Here is a 16,893-nt window from a genome sequence, read left to right as displayed (position 1 = left end):
AAGTTGTGATGTGTTGTACTCTGCTTTTAGTGATACCTCTTTTGTAGCCTGTTTTGTAGCTTATTACCATAATATAAATAGCCTGTATTTTGTGTAACTTAATTTAAAAATGGTTACATTTTATAAAACTTGTTTTTAATTACACTGCAATTACAATGAAATTACATTGTGGTTATGCTTTTTGAAATCTGTAATTATCACTGCTGCTCATACCTGGTAAATTATTGAATTATTTATTATTGCCCATTTAGTTACAAACTTGAAAGGAAAATAAGTTTGGTGTTATCCATTTTTATACCTTTAACTAGAATATAACCTTTTCACCAGAAAGTTAACTACATGCATTGTGCTGAGAGCTAGTCATTGACAACAGATTGTACTGGATTGTGTAGAATTATAGGAAATGCCTTTCTTGAACACTGATGTTTCAGATCCTAGAAGTTCATTACTAGCCACACTATTGTGATAAAATCCAAAAGGGCTATAGGTAAAGGAGTCATTCAGTTTCTGATAATAATACAAAAGTCCGAAATGATTGAACAAAATATTCTGCAAACTGAACTTCCTCCCAGACCCAAGTCATATTCCTTTCCATCTCCCTTCATCTGCATATTCACACCTCTTCATGCTATTCTTCTAGCTACTTTGTCAATTTTATTTTACAAAAGCCCAGAGTATTGAGCTTCATTTGAATAGTCCTCACATACTTTTTACTAGATCAGGCCTGGAGGGGCTAAGAAGGGGGAACAGAAGGACAAATCATGAGTAGTTTGGTTTTAATATTTATCAGACAATGGTTTAAAAGTGTTTTAAAATGTACAATATCTAAACTTCCGTTTCTGTGATCCTTTCAGCACAAGCCCACCTTATTGCTGTGTGGACCTTTACTCTTTGCGAACAGGAGAGATGGTCAAATCCATACAGTTCAAAACTCCTATTTATGATCTGCATTGCAACAAAAGGTAGACATTTTCCTTCATTCTCTCTGTTAACTTTTTTTTTTTTTTTTTTTTTGCTGCATAGAAAACTCTAGTAACATGCATAATTTCAATTTTATACATTGACTGGCTTTAGGATTATAAAATATCATGCAGGCATCTCAGTTCTGCCAAAAGTAGAGCTTGGGTTTTCCACTTTTCAAAGAATATTTTGACTTGAAGTAGGACAAAAATACTTCTATAGTGCCTTTCATATGACCATCTGCAAACACTTTACAGGTATGAACTGATTAAGCGTCACAATGCCTTAGTGTGTAGGAATGTCAAGTATCCTCATTTTCCTTTATGCGAATTGGGAATCTGGGGCAGAGTGCTGTTAAATCAATTAACATCTGTAAGTCAGTGTCTGAGTTGGCAGAACCCTTGTGTCTTGATACCCCAGTTCCCTGCTTTAACCACTAGTCCACGCTGCCTTCCTATACATAGACTATATATGAGGACATCGTATGCATTCTGAGTTGTATAAATAATAATTGTACTCCTTTATGTTAGAAGGTGGGAACTAGATAAAGCAGTGTTTTTTGTCTGGAATAACAATACTTAGATATGTCTAAGCCATCCTCTTTTGGGATTTAGGTATTAAAGTATCAGGTCTGAAATACCATGATTCTCCAGAGCCACAGGTTGAGATCCTGTCAGGGTTAACTCAGCCCTTCATACTTCTGAGGTAGATAAAACTGAGTATCCTACACTGTGTTTTCAGACAAAAGACACAAAAAGTCCCAGGTCTATCTGTCTCTGCATGAGGATAGAAATGATTCCTTGGCACTTTTAATAAGAGATTTTGCTGTGGTAACTTTTACCAAAATTTTCTTTTTCCTATCCCCACTATTGTACTGCCTGCGTGGATAGCTACTTCCCTCTACCTCATTTATTTATTTTATTTATTAACACTTTTTTACAGTATTCTACATCCTTGTATCTGAAGGTACTTTATAGAGGAAGGAACAGTGTCATTCCCATGTTACAGATGGAGAAACTCAGGCCTAGAGAAATTGTACATTTCATTGGTGCTATGGGTATAGTTTGTGATGTACTCTGGGATCCTTCAAGATGGAAGGTGCTATAGAAATGTAAAATGCAATTTTATTAAGAAATGCTCAAATTGAAAATATTTTGTACTGTGTTGATTTTAGCAGCATCATTTTAAATAGACTGAGGAATGGGGTGTGGTGCAAAGTGAGAACTGAGAAAGTTAGAGACGAGCAGGTGGCAACAGTGAGATTGAGTTTGGATATTGTGTAAAGGAAGAAATAGCAGGATTGAATAACTGTCAGTTTTAAGGGGAGAGAGAATAGCAAACTACACTGAGAAGATGAGCCTGAAGGAAAAAGGAGATGATGATGAAATTATTAAAGGAATAAAAGAGTGGGGATTCTAAAGACCACTAAAAATATTGTTAAAACAGACACTTCTCTAGTATGGCACCATAGAGAATATCAGTGTCTAAATTAATCAAAGATGAATAGTTGAAGGAAACATTAGAATATAGAACAATTGAACAAACAAGTAATTTTCATAGCACAATAAAGTAATATAATTTGATGTTATAGTAGAATTAAAGGACTAAATAGTATGTTAGTGTTAACTATCCATAATGAAAGTCAATGGGACAGTATCAGATAACTAAGTTGAACTGAAGAAGTTAAACTAAGAATATAAAAGAAAATTTTCACAAAATAGGTCACTGTTCCTTTAACAGTCTGTCAGAAAGAGTTCAGTATGTATCTGTGCAACTGTCTCTTTAAAAATTTAAAGTTCCCTTGTGGACAGTGTGATGATAGTAAATCTTTCCAGTCTAGTCTTTTTTTTTTTAGAAGAATAAAAGTCCAATTGTAAAAACAGTCAAAAGGCAAAACATCATTCAAAGTCTCCCAACTATAAAAAACAAAAAAACAAAAAAAACCCCACTCTTTCCAGGTGCTAATGTTTTTTTTTCCTAAGTGGTGAAAATGGAATAGCTACTTCAAAGTTGCGGGGCTGTATCAAGGGTAGTTGTTTTTCTGGAACATATCAGATTCTATTATCATCCAAGAAAAGTTCACTATTTCAGATTGAAAATGCTTGGAAAATGGCAAATTGAAGCCCTAATGGGGCATGAGCTACATTGCAGACTAATGCAGTGCAAAATTGAAGTTTTAAAATAAAATTTGAATAGAAGAACAGAAAAGCATTCAGTATTCATATTTTTATATGCCAAAACCATCCACAATCTGTTAGGCACTATCCATACAGGAAAACACAGTCTCTGCCTCTAAGAGCAGAAGACGAAATATGAGACTGATTGGGGAGAGTGTTGTGATCAAAACAAATACAATTTTTATATACAGCTGCTCCCCGACTTATGCAATCGTTTTGTTTCGTTCCGTTCCGGAAAGCCTTGCGTAACTCAAATTTTGCATAAGTCGGAAACATATACCCAAATGTTATGCCAAAACAAAAAACAAACAAAAAACCCCCCCCAAAAAACACCCTCCTATTTCTAGCTTACGGAACTTTTTCTGTAAGTGCGAATTTGCGTAACTCGGGTCTTGCATAACCTGGGGAGCGTCTGTACATTACACTTTAAAAAACAAAAACAAAACCCACTATACTTGACTACCTTTCAGTCTGTCCATTAACTGGCTAATTTCTTAGAGACCTCCTGGAAGAAGTTACATAAAACTGATACACTTCCTTTTTGTTTTCCTTTCCTATGATTTAAACAGTTGGAATTCATTTTGTTAAACTAAAAATAGTTGACCGTAAAAGCAATTAGGTTTGGGATAAAAATTAGTATTCATTTCAGACAAGACAAGATGTAAATTGAGAAAAAAGAGGCTTTTATAACCGAAACACTCCTGAACCCCTGAACCACAATTTTCCTTCATGACATCGCCTGGGTAGATTGCATGTCCTGCCATTTGGCAACAGAACTCGTTTCAAAGCACATGCTTTCCTGTTCCAGCATTGTAATGGTAGGGATATGAAAGCCTCCCCCCCCCCCCCCCCAAAAACCATCCATGAGTTTCTCTTTTTCTGTCATCTGAAGCGGATGCAGAGCCCATTCTTTCCGTTGCTTCTGGATTTGTATTAGAATAGCTAGACTTCCTACCCTGATACAATAGTTCTAGAGTCTTTTATGCATGGAGGAAAGGATCCTAATCATCTGGAGCCAGGAGTTTCTTCTGAGTCTTTTCTGAAGAAGTCCTCAGACTTATCAGAGAATGAGTCTAACCCTAGCCAGGGAAGTTCTCAAGTCCATCAGGACAGGAGTTCTTTGGATCTTTTGCCTATGAGTAGAGCAGCTAGATCTTCTTCTCAAAAGGAGCACCCCAAACTCTTACAAGAAGTCTCTATGCTCTTAGAAGAAGAGGCAGCATAGGGGCAAACAAGCACACCCTAACGTGCTAATTCTCTGGAGCTAATAGAGGTTGATAAGAAAGTGGTTTTGATTATGTCCCAGCACAGACAGCCACCTTGGATCATAGGGATCCAAAAATGATAGAGCCTAGCTAGATCCAAGGTACTGAGATCCTTTGTTGGATCATATGACTTTGAGGTTGGGCCTAAGGCACTTGGCTTGGCAGATCCAGGTTTCCCAGGTCCTTTGTGTGTGAAGGAAATGCTTGTGGACCCAGCATTCTCAAAATTGACTCTACAGAAGGGTTGGTTACAGTGGGCCCTTTGAATAGAAATGCAGCAACTGCACGTTGAGGGCCAAGGATTTTTTTGTGGAACGCCTTTTCCCAGAGTTGTTCTAGGGTTGGAATCGAAAGGGTTAGTGAGTGTGGAAAACAAATATTTTGGAGGCTGCCAGATGCGTGGACTGATGTCTTCATCCATCCATGAAGTAATCCCAAGATCCCTCTCCCAAATTCTTGATTATGGTGGTCTCCGGTTTTTCATTCAAATACACTTTTTACAGCCAATATTTTTCCTAAGCTTCATGATCTTCTGGTTAAGCTTGGTTGCTACACATTTTGGACATTAAGAGGACTGCTAGGCATGTTCCTGATAGGACAGACGTTTCGAATGGTAATTGATAGAACAAACATTCTAGCATATATATATGTTATGTTGACAACGGGCAGCACTGTGTGTGTGTGTGTGTATATATACACACACACACACACACACACACACACATAGTGCTGCCGTTGTCAACTAAATAGTAACTACAGTGTTTCCAGCTTTTTGTAATAAGACAGTAACCAGATTTAACAGAACCATGTTGCTCCATTTGAGGAAGGATTGTATTAAACATAGTGAATGGGTGATAAAGCTTACAAGCTCATGGGCTGGCACAGCTTCCCAGGCTGATGTTTCCTTTTGAAAATAAACGTGTAAATGGTTTCAGAGGCCCTTTGGGTTTAAATGGCCTAAATCTTCATTTTAAACTTTTAAAAATCTTATACTTTTTTTTAAGCTTCACTTTTACGTCCTGTTGATCTGTAGAGTATACAATGTGCCAATGCCTAATCATTTGCCATATGGCTTTTGTTTTGCTTCAAATAGTGAACAGGTATTTAAATTTTGTGGGTGGGTGGCTATCTACATATGCTCTCCCCTCAAAATATATGGTCCTTTGTTTTGAGGCTCAAAAATGTAGGACAGTTAACGTTTTTGCCAGGCTACAAAATTTCTGTGAATTGGTATTTGAGTGAAATTGTCAAAGGTAACTGGACAATAGCTGTCCCCTTGAATTTTTTTCATTGTCCTTGTATTTAGGATGCTGGTAATCACTGGAAGTGGTTTATTACATAAAGCCCATTTCTCTCATCTTTAATTCCATGGTTCTATGCTTTCATATGGGAGAAAAAAACACTGTTGGTATCTACTAACAGTAGTATTTACTACTCGTAGTTTGACAGATTTGCAATAAAATAAACAATGTGATTATTTCCATGGTAAAAGACTTCCTTTTAGATTAGTCTGTGTGCTGACTGTGGATTTGATTATGATTTGAGACACGAAGGGCAATGCAGGATCCTTGCAATTCCATTTTCTTTCTTTTCTAATGGAACTTTTATTACAGGAGGTATATCATAGATGCTGCACTACTCTGCATGGTATTTGTATACTTCCTGAAGAGCAGGTTATGTGGTGGGGATGAGACTCTTTAGTAACTGCCAGTTACTGGAGAACTGGCAGGTTGTTGCTCAAGAATTTAAATTGAGGGTCTTGAAACAATTACATTTTAAATATTGAATCTTAAACCAACAGAATTAATGTTTCAAGTACACATGTTTTCATTTTTGTGTTTTTAGGATACTTGTTGTAGTCTTGCAAGAGAAAATTGCTGCCTTCGACAGCTGTACATTCACAAAAAAATTCTTCGTTACAAGTATGTATGATATTGGATTCAATTTCTCTGCTCTGGTGAATAGTTGTAGTCCCATAAAACAGACTTGGAGTTGTCAACGGAATCAAATTGCAAGTCAAAGAACCGCATTGCAACAAATGTTGATTTCCTACGGCCTATTTCCCCCCCCCCCCCCAAATGCTAAGTATCTGCAACTCTCAGTGACTTTTAGAGTTGCAAGTGCTCCAGCGCCTCCAAGAATCAAGTCCCATTACTTCTGTGTATTTGTGTTTGTTTTGCATATTTGTCATCGTACCTAAACTCTCATTTGTAGTGAAAAGTACTTTTATTAACGATACTTGTGTTGTTAGTTTGTTAAGCGCTACTCTGATTACTCTTGGTGCTCTGTGTTTTCTGCTGTATGTTTTATGTTTCATCTACATTGGACTGAATGTGATAATTCCAATGGTCTGTCAGTTTTTTTGGCTGTTCATTGTCTGTAGTACCAGATCTGTTTTTCCATTATTATTAATATTTTTATTGTGGTAGCACCTAAAGGTTAATAAGATCAGGACCACATTGTGCTAGGAATGGGCATATCTGCCCACAGGTGTTGCTACCTACTGAATTAAGAAAAGGAGGACTTGTGGCACCCTAGAGACTAACAAATTTATTTGAGCATGAGCTTTCGTGAGCTACAGCTCACTTCATCGGATGCATTCAGTGCATTCAGCTGTAGCTCATGAAAGCTTATGCTCAAATAAATTTGTTCGTCTCTAAGGTGCCACGAGTCCTCCTTTTCTTTTTGTGGATACAGACTAACACGGCTGCTACTCTGAAACCTACTGAATGAGTAACTTAGGCTGTTGGCTCAAGCTTGGAGAAGTTGATTGCTACTTGCATTTTTTTTCCTGATATTGCTGGTGCCTTTTATGTCATTTTTAATTATCATCCTCGATGGTTGATCCTAACTGATAAGCTACACCCCAGAAGATCTCTCTCCAGAAGCATCCCTGTGTCTGACACTGATATCTATACTAGAATAATTCATAGCGTAGTTGGAAAGACAGGATATTTCTGCAGATGTGGTTCCTGATTTGTCTGTGGAGGCTGCTAAAAATGGTACATGGTATACTTGGTACGAAGACTGAGCATATCATGTATGTAACATTAAACTGTGTTTAGTCCCCAAAGTGAAATGTAATCTCTCCAAACTGTTGATAAAGAGTGCTTGTGTTTGTTCACTGAGATAGCCTCTTCAAATACTTTGTTTACTGATGTTTCCAGCGTCTGATTGGATCATAATTACACTAATGATGATGGTGTTCTGTGCTTAAAAGGAAAGCCTTAAAGTATGCTTGGAATTCAGATGGAAAAAATGCTTCCTTTTAAGTACTCATATAACAAACAAACAAACAAAATCTCGCTTCCCTTTATTAAAACATATCCAGATATTAGAACTGTTTCTTATTACTTTGAGGAAAAGTACCATTATGCGGTAATATTAAAGTTGCCAATAGGTGTCAGTTTCTCCCTACATGATGGACATAACAGGTTCCTAGCATTCACTAAATAGAACTTCATGGAAACAGGTTTTGAATTAAGGCTTTTGTTCTTGTTCCTTTTTATACCTTATAGAATCAAGGTACAACTTTAGCTTTGTTTTGCACAGGGGTTCAAAAATTGAAACTTTCCAGTAGGTGTTTTGGTAATTTCCGCTTCATTTTTTAAAAAAGATATTAAGTTCTGATTATTCTCAAGAGAAAACGGGAGTTGATGAAAATTTGTTTCCAAAAGTTAATAGACTGGTTGTATTAAAGTACAAAAAAGTACTCCACGGTATTCAGCACAGGAACATTTCTATTCCTGATGTCAAAAAATAATGCAGCTGACAACAAAGACTGTTATGTAATATTAAACCAAAGCACTGATTTGATTGAAAAGTGCCTGAGAAAATAATGTTTTTTTTTCTAGAAAGAAAAAAATGAAGCAGCCAAAACTCCTGAATCCCTATCTAGTAGCTTCATTTTGATTTTTGATCTTGTTGTATGTGCATACAGTATATACACACCTATTACCCACTTACATTATGGTTTCTTTATATTGAACTTGAATTTTTAAAACCATGACTGTATTTTTAATAAAAGGTAAGCTGGGGTGGGGATTTTGGTTATCCATTTTAAACCTACTGAATAAATAAGCTCTTATACTTTGCTGCTTTGCTCAAAACCAGAAATGTGATTATCTAGATTATTTAGTGTAGCTTGTAGTGGTGTTGGTCGTAGGATGTTAGAGAGACAAAGTGGGTGAAGTAATATCTTTTGCTGGACCAATTTCTGCTTGTCTCTCTCACCAACCGAAGTTGGTCCAATAAAAGATATCACCGCATCCAAATTGTCTCTAACTGAATTACTCGCTCATTAAGAATATGTGTGGTAGCAATTTGTCATATTTCAGCTTCAATTGTACTACAAAACTATAAATTATTTGGAAATGGCAAACATTACTAAGCCGTTGGATGCCCTAAACATTGCTTTAATTTTCACTGCATTTTCAGTACTGGAGTAGCAGGGCTATTTTGTCATGAAGAGTGAAGATAAAAATAGAGCTTTTGTGAATGTTTACTGAGCTATGGGAAATCAAAATTTTGGAAACCGCAGTACAAAAAGGATTTTTCTCCAAATGTAATTTATTTATAATAAATCCATACTCCATACATTTTTAGCTTTTAATGTGAGATTCATAAAGTTTTTCACATCCTGTGTTCTAGCTGAATGGACCTTTTTGGTGCTCTGCTATTTGTTTATATACCGCAAGTTGCACTGAGAACTCTGAAATGGGACTTAGAAGCTCTTTTCTCTTAATGGTGAATATGCTGATTATAGCAGATATAGTGCCTTGCCATGTTTTAAGGCCACAGAACAGTTTCAGTTATAATCTTCAGTTTTCACATCCACTCAAGTCCCAGAACCATTTTTGGGCCTGACACTTTTGGCAGTTAGGTGTCTAAGTACCTTTGAAATTCAATTGACATTAGGTGCCTGTCATTTTTGTCTCTGAAAACCTACTCCGTGGTCTGTACTCAGAACTTTGTTTTTTAGAAAGTTCGATCAAAATCTTTTAAGCCATTTTTGAGTTTAGGAAAGGGAAAAGAAATACTTACCCCTTCATAAAATATCTAAACCACACTGTTAAATAAAAGACAACAGAAACCATGGCTAAAATTTTGGAACTTGCTTTGAAGAAAGTCCACAATGAGGACTAGCACCTTGGTTGGTTTGAGGGGAAAAATAAACATGTATTATTGGAAAATCGCTAATGGGAATGCACAATGGGTATTTAAGAACATAATGAAGGCCTGCCTCCTTTTGGACATGACTGGACATTGTCCAGTCCTTTAATCAGTGAAGGCTGAGTTAAGGATAACATGCTGCTAGGATAATTTGGATGAGTGAGATTCACATTGAAAAGCACACAGCATAATCATTTACCAAAGAGACAAATAATTTACCCCAAAAAGGAAAAAAAGTATGCTTTAACATCAGGGATAGAAGTAAGTCATTAGTGGTTGGGGGGGGGGGGGGGGAGAATGGTATGTCTAGTCATTTTCGGGTTTCCCTGCAGTTTCACTGTATACTATAATATTTTATACAGTCTACATTGTGATTTTAAAATAACACGTTTCTGACCCCCATTATGAGCAGTGCCTTGCAGGAGGTGCAGCCCAGGAAAGGATGGGGCTGGGCAGAGGTTGGCTTTAAGCCACCTTTGCATTTTCGGAATTGGAGCAGCTGTGCACTGCAGTGTTCCAGCCACACCTTTTTGTGTCACTGGCCTCCCCACCCCACTGATATACCTCTACACTGGGGGCTGGTGGAGTGAGGACAGTGTAGGGCTGCCGAGAGAATCTCCCTTTACTAGGGAAATTCCTAGTAAAGGGATCCAGCTGTGGTGGTCCAGCTGTGTTTGGGCTCCTTTTTGCTGAAGGAGAGGAGGCAGAAAGGGGCTAGAACACAGACCTGAATTAGAACTATTCTCTGTCTGTCTGAAGATGCTGCTGTCGTAACGTAAACCAACAAAAATTGCTTCCCGCTCAAGAGCAGCAGCTGCAAATGTGGGAAATCACCCATTTAAATGCCAATATCATTAAGCAGAAGCAACATGCGTTATCTTTTTTTTTTTTTTAAATTAAATGCAGAACACACAATTAAGATCACAGCGTCAGGAATTCAGAAGTTAAGGTTCTACAGGCTATGTTAATGCAGCTGTGTTGCATACATGTGGTATGCCTGTTTTGGTGGTTGAATATGTAGCTTACTATAGTGTTGTAATAAACATCCCATAGAATATTCAGGATCTGCAACATGTTCGTGCGGCTGTTGAAACATTAGCTTCTGCGTTTCCTGACTTCTTTGTGAGGCTAACTGTGCCACTTTAACATTGCATTAGTATGGGAGGTTTTTCTGCATTTAGTGAGATGAAAATGCAATGATTGAATTGAGTGGAAGAGAGACAACCAATTTTATTTTAAGCTTTCATAATAAATACTCATTTTACAGGTGCCCATATCTCTGTATGTCAATTTAAGTCTGGTGTTTAAACTCGCATGGAAAATATATTGTGGGTAATCATGGGAAGATAACTTGAACTTCTATATCTGGTATATACAATTATCAACACTGTGAGAGGTATTCCTACTTCCACCTCTGTTAGCTAAGTAAAGGCACACTTTCAATTTGCAAAGAATTCATGTCTGTAACTTTCCAATGGCATTCCACTCTCCACTGTGCCTACATTTGCAGCCAAGTCAGCTTCATCAAGAGAAGGCCTGCATCATGGAAGGAAAAAAAAAAAAAGAATGAATCCAGGGATGGCTGCAAGTTCACTGTTTTTGGAGTATTTCCTTGTAGCCCGGTCCACTGAACTCATTTGGCTCTTGCACTGAAAATTTGTTCCTTTTGCTAGGTGTGAATGCTGAGGTGCAGATTTTAGATCGTTGGATTTGTACTCTGGTACAAATCAGTTTTGCTTCAGAGCCTTTCTCTTTGAATATTGCACGTGACTGCAGGATCAAAACCTGGCATTCACAATGATGTGCAAGCTTTTTTTTTTTTTTGTCTTCGTAAAGAATAAATGTGAAATAACTGTTCTTCATTGATTTGTGTGCCATCAGTGCTCGTGCAACTGCCCCTCCAAAAATGCTCAGTTAGTTTAACATTGATGATTACAAAGATGGCCTTATGGATACTTTACTCTCTATAAACAACCTCCTCCCTCCCCCTGAAAAGAGATGAGTACATATAACATCATACATGTGGCATCATCTTTGCGTCCAGTAACTGGTGCCTGCTCAGTCTCTCTTTCCCTTCCACTCCTCATATTGATATATTCACAATCCATTATTCTCCAGAGATGAAGACAGTTATTGCAGCCATTATCTGGCACCACATTTCTATTGATGCTGTACAGCTAGCCCCTTAAGAGGTAATTTTCCAAAGAGTTCAGCCAGTGTACTTCATAGCCCTTAAAAGCCAGGAAGATTTTTGTGTAACTGTGGGGCTAAAATTGTACAATATGTACTGAATACCTTTCTGTCCGGCTAATAGAATAAAAATGGACACTCTGCAATTGATTATTCTAATCTGTGAATTCGTGGGTTGTATTATTTGTTGTAGGTATTCATGTTCAGGAAATGATGTGTTGTTTTCAACCTGCCAGAGACCAGGTCACCTAGGTTTCTTTTGTGAATTTGGTAGAATTCCTCTTCCCTGATGGGCAAACGGGGAGCAGCCTCTTTGCTACAAAACAGGACTGTTAGATGTCTCATGAAAGAATTAAACATTTAAAGTACTTTTTGGAAGAGAGTGACTCTCGTGCATTTCTTGCATTCCTTTCACTTCTGAATCAAAATTGGTAGAGATTGCTACTTCTGATTGTCTGATCTGGTGCAATGGTATAGTGTATGGTATGAATCCAGATTGCAACAAACCACCTTATAATTTCCTTCTTTAGAATGCTCTACTCTTATTCAGTTTTCTTTGACTATCTAGAAATGCTGCCGCCATATAACTTGTTGACACACTGCTTAAGCATTGGTATGTGGACTCAAGAAACAGTTTAAACCTGAGCATTATTAAAAGTCTTTCTGTTGGTTGGCTACCTGTACTTATGGCAGCAGGAATACTTTGTTCTAGGTTAAGAGATCTGAGTTTCAAGTGAGCAGAAAGGTCTATGTTCAAAATTCATTTCTTGAGCATTAAAGAGCATATACTTTGCCTGGGACAAGTCCACTGGAGTAGTCGTAGTTCTGCTATTTTCTCACATCTCTGAACAAATGTTCAAGATAGATTTGTCTCAACTGTGACTGCTTTACATGAGAAATGCTAAAAAGCAATAGGGTGATTAAAGCTGGAGGGTCGTTTAAAAGGGATCTTATGCTGCATCTGGGAATCTGAGCTATCCTACCACCAAGATAATTATTCTACTCTTTTTAGAAGGCCTAGAAGACATACTGCAAGAATTATAGCGTCTTAATCTTCCATCAGTGTTGGTCCATTTATAGGATAGTACAGTGAAGTATAGATACAGTTGGGAAAAGATTTGCATAAAGACAAAAGGACAATTTGTAAATCCAGGTTTATCAGCTAAACTGACTGTTCTTTGCAAATTTAAAAGTAATGTATAAAAGATGAGGTGCTGTCTGTAATGTAGAAAATACCAGGTGCTGTTATACTGCTATCCCAAGCATTGGAATACAAAATATGAAACCTAAAAACAATAGCATCTTACTCACAGTGGCATGCTCGTGAACTGCAACCAACAAAATTAAATTATACATCCCCTCAAATTGGCGGGGGGGGGGGGGGGGAAGGCATAACAAAGCTTTACATCCACTATAGTGTTCTGAAGGCTGCCAAATATGTGCTCTGGTGAAGTAGCATGTGTAACAAATGTTAAAGGCCAGGGTCCTCTATGGTGAAATCTCTTGACACTTGTCTTGGAGAGCTCGACTCAAAGGACCAACAGCAAAATAATCTTAACAGCTGTGATGGAATTCAAGGGAAGAGGAGGTCTCTATGTGAGTTGGGTAGTTCAAAATGACAACAATTCTGATCCTCCAGTGAGCTTGGCATGGGTGGACTCTGCACCCATGCAGGTTCACGGGTCTGTCTACACGAAGGTCATTGTAGTATTGGCAAAAACAGTGAGGAGTCCTTGTGGCACCTTAGACTTAGAAATTTATTTGGGCATAAGCTTTTGTGGGCTAAAACCCACTTCATCAGATTTCATAGGCTAAAACCCATGCATCTAATGAAGTGGGTTTTAGCCTATGAAAGCTTATGCCCAAATAAATTTGTTAGTCTCCAAGGTGCCACAAGGACTCCTCGTCGTTTTGTCTGATACAGACTAACATGGCTACCGCTCTGAAGTTGCAGTGTTGGTGTATGTGTGAAAATAACACACACTTGAGTATCTTATGCTAGAATGGGAAAGAAGAGGGCATAACTAGCAGTAGTGGATGTACTTCTTCATCTTCTTTCTGGGCTTATGTTTTGATAGTGATAGTTTATAAAAGAAAAAAGAATGCTGTAGATCTGAGCATGGTTTCACAGTGAGGGGTGTCCTGCCTGCTTGCTCTTTTGCTTGATTGTATGGGTAATATTTAAACAGAAGGAAGTGTAAGAACAATAGATGATCTCAGTAAAGTATGTGACAGTATGAAAGTAATAACCTTTATGTAGGGCCTTTCATCTAGAAGGATCCCAAAGGAATTTATAAACAATATTGCTTTATAAAAAATATAAACAAATAGATTTGGTTTGCCTCATGATGCTAAAAAAAAAACCCCCTAAACAAACAAGAAATATTAGACAAAACAACTTATATGATTTGTTTTCTTTGGAATAAACAATGCTCCTGCAACAACAGTATCACTATCTATTATTTACTTTCTCTCCCCTTTCTGCGCTCTCTGAAAGAAGCTGTTGTCTATTGTCTCAGTCTCTTGTCATTTAGCCTTTTTATCTGGCCAGTTTAGGTTGCACAGTTCTTTAAGAAAGGAATCTTGTAATTTTATATGATTTTGAAGTGCTACATGTGCTATAGGATTCCAGAAAAATTAATACATTGATATAAATAATATAGACTATATAAAGATGCTTAAATAACTGAAATGAGGCCACTTCCAGAGTGGATTATTGTAGTTAGCTATTTAATAGTGCACAACAATGCTACTTAACAGCTCTTGGTGTTGGAAAAGGAGCATACCTTGTATAATTGCTACAAGACAAATATTTTCAGGTAATAGAATTATTCATTTTGGAATTTGGCCAGGAAATCCGGTTAAAAAACCCTGTTCTTCAGAAAGTGCCCAGAAATCTTTAATGCCCCCAAGAACCAGAATACCTAGATGCAGAAACCTGTATTCCTGGCAGAAGAGTGCTCTCTAGCAACAGGCAGGGGCACTTGTTCAAAATGGATACAAAGGGATGTTCACCACTTCCTAAATCATAAGCAAATTTTCTGTAGCGTGTAAATAATCCTTGGAGGTCTCCTGTGCACGTACTGACCAGTCTTGACCCTGGTTATCTTATCAGCTCTGACTTGATCTCAATCCAATGTCATATGGCAGTGTCAAGTCCAAACAAATGCAGTTTAATTCACAGTTTGGGATTAGAGACTGACTGATGCTGTATAGGGAACCTTTCTAGTAGTACTAGTCATACTCCTGTGTTGTTTAAAGACTAAGACAAAGATAGCCTGAAATGAAATTGTTCAACGCCAGTATGAAATGCTCACTCTTATGAGGATATAAAGTGTGGAACATCCATTAAAAGGAGGAAGAATGTCTATTATCATTATTTGAGGAGAATCCTTTCTATTCAGAACAAAGGAGGGGGGAGGAAGAAGAGGGAAGGGGGAAGTTAGAGAGAACCTGGGAAAGGAAGGCAGTAAACATTATGAGTAAGAGGAGATTTTTGTAGTATGGTCACATAAAAAGGATTGGCGAGGGCAACTTACTGAATAGGCTTTCACTGGAAACCAGAAACCAGGGCTAGATGGTGGAGACAAAAGACAAAGACTGATAGATGTCAATTCTAGGCATTTTTAAAGACTATAAAATGGATGTAGATATAGAGTCCCTAGAGTATGCCATAAAAGAAAGAACATACTCAGGGTGTCTTGAGATAACCCTGTGGGCTCAGTTTGAAGGAAGACTGTGATGTTGACATGCACAATTCCGTTCTTTTCCTCTTAAAGTTTTATTCTGTTACACATAAATCTGAAACTGTTTTAACAGCATATCCGCTTACTTTGCATGTAGAAAGGAGACAGAAGGGCACGTACCCTTTCTCTGTACGTGGAGCCATACTTAATGGTCAAAGTGCCATTTGTACTTTTTATATAAAAATAAGTGGCTGTGGCCATTAGAAATACCCGATCTTCTCAAGACAAATAAACTTGAGTTCCAATTTATGTTTAACTCCAAAGGCTGCTGTGAGAGAGCTCTATTCAGCACTCTTGACTCAGTGATTTTAGAAAGAGTTTGGTATGAGTAAGAAGTTGCTGAAGAGGAAGCAAAATAAGCTATTACAGGCTTAATTACAAGAAGCCCTTGACTGATTGGCACTGGAATATTGCCCCGCCAAATATATACAAGAATTTTTCCATGCAGTGATGTCCCTCTTATTACCAAGGTGGGCGTGCTCAAAAGGAGTTAGGCTCCTAACTCCTGTTGATTTCAGGAGACGAGGCGGGTGGGGTGATATCTTTTATTGGACCAGCTTGTGTTGGTGAGAGAGACACTCCTTCTTCTCCCTCTATCCCCTTTTCCCACTACCTGTTAGGGAAAAGTCCTGGAACTTAACAGAAAATTATCTCTGCTGTTCTAAGAAAGTATGAATGACCATACTGGGTCAGACTAATGGTCCATCTAGTTTACTTCCCTGTCTTCTGACAGTAGCTGGCTCCAGGTGCTTCAGAGGGAATAAACAAAACAACATTTATCGAGTGATCCATCCACTGTTGTCCAGTCCCAGCCTCTGGCGATCAAAGGTTTAAGGACATCCGGAGGATGGGGTTGTGTCCCTGACCATTTTGGCTAATAGCCACTGATGGACCTATCCTCCATGAACTTATCTAATTCTTTATTGAACCCAGTTACACTTTTGGCCTTCACAACATCCCTGGCAATGAGTTCCACGGGTTGATTGTGCGTTATGTGAAGAAGTACTTTTTTTATGTTTGTTTTAAACCCTCTGCCTATTAATTTAACTCTGGTTCTTGCATTATGTGAAGGGGTAAATAAAACTTCTCTATTCGCTTTTTCCACAGCATTTATGATTTTAGAATAATAGAAATGTAGGACTGGAGGGGACCGCAGTAGATCATCTAGTCCAGTCCCGTGCAATTCTTATAGACCACTTTTTATAGACCTCTATCATATCCCCACTTACCCATCTTTTTTCTAAGCTGAAAAGTCCCAGTCTTTTTAATCTCTCTTCATATGGAAGCTGTTGCATACGTCTAGTCGTTTTTGTTGCTCTTCTTTGTATTTTTACCGATTCTAATATATATCTCTCTCCAGATGGGGAGCTAGAACTGCACACA

The 16,893-nt window shown here is 37.8% G+C and overlaps 1 protein-coding gene and 1 long non-coding RNA gene across 17 annotated transcripts in view; one reads left to right on the top strand and one right to left on the bottom strand.

Moving 5' to 3' along the window:
- Nucleotides 1-16,893, top strand: part of BCAS3 (BCAS3 microtubule associated cell migration factor) — a 510,082-nt gene that overhangs the window by 81,769 nt on the left and 411,420 nt on the right. For 15 of the 16 annotated variants that reach the window (XR_012665315.1, XM_048824521.2, XM_048824531.2 and 12 more), the window contains 2 exons: nt 855-962; nt 6,248-6,324. Coding sequence is in view for 15 of the 16 variants with exons in the window: in XM_048824521.2 (XP_048680478.1) it covers nt 855-962; nt 6,248-6,324 (185 nt within the window). In the remaining variant the exon portion in view is untranslated. The remainder of the gene's footprint in view (nt 1-854; nt 963-6,247; nt 6,325-16,893) is intronic. The other variant, XM_048824533.2, reaches the window with a different exon arrangement.
- LOC142069469 (uncharacterized) overlaps nt 1-16,893 on the bottom strand; it is a 54,735-nt gene that overhangs the window by 31,140 nt on the left and 6,702 nt on the right. The window lies entirely within an intron of this gene.

Source organism: Caretta caretta, chromosome 17 (assembly GCF_965140235.1).
Source record: "Caretta caretta isolate rCarCar2 chromosome 17, rCarCar1.hap1, whole genome shotgun sequence".
NCBI lineage: Eukaryota > Metazoa > Chordata > Testudines > Cheloniidae > Caretta > Caretta caretta.
Note: the sequence above shows the minus strand (reverse complement) of the source record. Positions and strands in the feature narration are given on the sequence as shown.